The 3,642-nt window shown below is 28.5% G+C and overlaps 1 protein-coding gene across 1 annotated transcript in view; it reads right to left on the bottom strand.

The window, feature by feature from the left end:
- Nucleotides 1–3,010: 3,010 nt before the first annotated feature.
- Nucleotides 3,011–3,642, bottom strand: part of LOC115034929 — a 3,255-nt gene continuing 2,623 nt past the window's right edge. The window contains exons 3-4 of the mRNA XM_029492473.1: nucleotides 3,239–3,251; nucleotides 3,011–3,145 (exon numbers count right to left, since the gene is read on the bottom strand). Coding sequence (XP_029348333.1) covers nucleotides 3,011–3,145; nucleotides 3,239–3,251 — 148 coding nt within the window. The remainder of the gene's footprint in view (nucleotides 3,146–3,238; nucleotides 3,252–3,642) is intronic.

Raw genomic sequence — 3,642 nt, 5'->3', positions numbered from 1 at the left:
TTAATAATAATTACATGTTGTAGATTATATTTTAAATTTAGAGAAATGTGATAAGAATAAAATAAATGAGTTGTACTCAATTTAAGAGGATGCCACACGGGTAAAGTAGGTACCGTACAAAGACATGCCAATTTTGTTATATGTATTATGTTTAAAATGTATACGAGACTAAATTCCTTTGAAAATTCGAATCCTAAGACCACTTAGGGTTATCCTAGTAAATATTATGCCATATACCAGCTATCTCTCGATGGTGAACAAAATAATCTATGACAATATTCACACTATTTAATAACTTTATTAAACATAAAATGAAAACACAAAGAAATACTAGTCCCGATAGATCTCTTACGTATGTTTATACGGGCCACGCTCGTGGACCCGCACTGTCCCTCTACCATGGTGCATACGTTCTTAAATATTATTTTACAAAGTGCTGCCTCAGCTCATTTGCCTCGTTGGCCTATTATTACGAATATGAAACATTAAACTATTTAAGCAGAAAGTAATATTGGCACATACAACAATATTACAACTTACATTATTCTTCTTGTCGAGTCCGGTTTTATAATACGCCAATAATATATAGTGCTAATATAATAATATAAACATTTTTTATAAAAACACAAACATACATAAAAAAATCATAATACATACAAAACACAACTTATAAGTTATTATAATTAAGTTATTATTATTATTATATTAATGGAAAAAATATATGAAAACATCTGGTAACGGATTCGGTAAATCTAATAAATAAAAATCGCATACCTACCTATTAGGTAACGTCCTAGATGTTGTATTTTTAATGTAATTTTGCTATAATAATAATAGTTATTACCTATGCAGTCTACAAAATATTTTTAACATTATAATATCAGGTCTATAAAATGTAGTATTAATGTTATAAAAATTGTATTATAGCGTTTAGCTGCGTATACCTACTGTAGTGGTAGACGAATTAATCTGTATAATACCTACATATTATAATATATTTCGAACGGTTTGTAACGGGAACCTAATGAATCGGTAGATATTTTGTAGGTACATATTGTTGTAATAACGGTGGCGTGTGATCATGATGTATACTTACCATTCATATTATAATTATTCCATAAATTTATAAATACCCAATGCAAAGAAATAAATAGATAATATATAGCTAGTGTTGTGAATAGATCGCATGTTGTGTAAAATAAATAATTTCAAAAATAAACGAGAAAAATGACTGCGTTCAAAAATTATCGGCGATAAAAAAAAATGTTACCCCCTCTCGTATAAGTTGTTGGGACAACACTGAAATCTATACCAAAATTATTTATATAAAAACATTTATTTACATAAAAATTTATTCAAAACACAAACTTTAGATCACATATTATATTCGTATTATAACCTCCCTGCATGGCGCGCAAACAATTTTCTTCCGTGAAACTGTTTTCGCAGAATAGCCCGGTTGTTTCATATTAGAGATCCCTGCATAGGGCCTTTGACGTGATCGATGAAGAACAAAAAAAAAAAGTATGAGTGGCTCGCGAGGGAAGACAATTTCAGCCTTGTGTGAAATCGATTACGGCTCGTGCCACATACGACGTCGCCTACGACTGAAATAGCTCACTTTCCGCCCTTGCCACAGAATATACCTATTACCAGTATTACCTACTATTGCCAATAACTCCAGTGACGTTGTATATTGTTATTGATAATTATTATTATATTATTATGACACATAAACTCTATGTCGTACATAAAATTGATATTATACTAATGTGTTGGCTAGTACCATCGAGATGTATATACTACAGTAGTAGTATATACAGTGTAGTATATACATCTCGATGGCTAGTACATAAAAAACAGACATAATATTATGACGTGTAATATATTAATACCACCATAACTGCTGGCTACAAATATTATTATTAGTATTATAGGAAGCTGGTGAATAGTTTATAGTTGACAACGATTGTTATTATACTCTGTGTAAATGTTTAATCGAATAGAATTAGTTTATTTATGTTGTAATATTTCGACGGTGAATATTGTTTTAATAATTTTATCCAATAAGTGATTTGAATTTTGGTGTTTATATAGTGTTTAATGTAAAGTAAAGTAAAGCAATGTTTTCAATTAATTTAATTATATTTCCTTGACTTAAAATAGCCGTCAGCAGTCCAACACAGTACTTAGAGCACTGAGTTTCAAACGTGAAGTGATATTTCGTCAACCAATTAAGATGTTGCTGCAGGTCGTAGTTATGCTAATGTTATAGATATTATTATAAATAGGTATTTAAAATAAAGTTATTATATATAGGTACCATAAGCGCAACTAGAGGGGACTGGGGGATTAACCCTCCCCACCCACCCAAAAAAAAGCTTGTAATAGACCCCGAAAAATAAATTATTCATTTGTTTCCTAAAATATTCATAAATCTTTAAAATTAAACTGTATTTCTTACTTTTTTTTTTAAATTATCTAATTTTTGTTTAAACTTTTCATATTACCTATAAGGTTTCTACTTATTAAAGCAAAAAAAATCCAACTTGAGTTAAAAACTCTTCGACACTTAACTCGAGTTTTTAATGCGTTCGCATAATGTTTGGAGCCTCATATTTTTTTGACTGGTTTTCGATTTTTTTATTGCTCGTCCCATGCTACTAAATGCAATATTTGCCCTATCGGCTCCAATCTTGAGTTTAATTTTGCAAATTAGCATTTAGCACCCATATTGTTGGATGACTATGTCCTACTAAGTGTGTGAATATATAATATGGTTAGACCTTAGACCTAAGTAAACATTAGGTGTAATAAATTTGTAATTTACGACTTTCCAAATAAAGTGATAATCTAAAACATATAATATGGTTAGACGTTAGACCTTAGTCCTTAGTTATAAGCAAATATTAAGTGACTTAACTTAATAATTATTAAATTTGGGACTTTTATTCCATCGAACTTTTGTTCGGGGATTCGATCCCAGCCAAGAACGTGATGGACTTAAAACTTACAAAGGAGTAAAGGACTGTCTCAAATTGACTTGGGCGCCTCGCCACATTTCCACGATAGGCGCTTCCGGCGTCAACATCCTTAATATTCCAGCCAGAAATCTCAAATTCAATAAGTTTCTTGCCATTTTCAACTAAAAATATAAAATATGGTGTAAATAACTAAACTAAGTGATTATTATCCACAGTTTATTAGAACAAGCAAAGTAAATAATAAAAAAAATTACCTGTGATACAAATCTTGTGATTATAAGATAATATTAAAAAAAACTTGCAAAATATTAATTAAATGTAAAATTAACAAAATAAATGTGTATCATTACCATAAAAAAAATATATATATGAAACCAGATTATATTTAAATAATTTATTAGTATAAAAATTAAATAGAATGTAAATCACTGGTTATGTAAATGATTTAATACTATTATTTAATAATATTAAATTATCATAATGTAACAAATGGAAAAGTGAATAACATATACAATGGATTAAAACAATAGCAAAGTAAATAATAAAAAAAATGCAAGAAATACTAATCTTGTGATTATACAATATTAAAAAAATTGCAAAATATTAAAATATAAAATTAACAAAATAAATCTGTATCATAACCATCAAAAAAATATAT

Source organism: Acyrthosiphon pisum, unplaced genomic scaffold (assembly GCF_005508785.2).
Source record: "Acyrthosiphon pisum isolate AL4f unplaced genomic scaffold, pea_aphid_22Mar2018_4r6ur Scaffold_21558;HRSCAF=24243, whole genome shotgun sequence".
In the NCBI taxonomy this organism is placed as follows: Eukaryota; Metazoa; Arthropoda; class Insecta; order Hemiptera; family Aphididae; genus Acyrthosiphon; species Acyrthosiphon pisum.
This window is presented reverse-complemented; position numbering and strand designations above follow the sequence as displayed.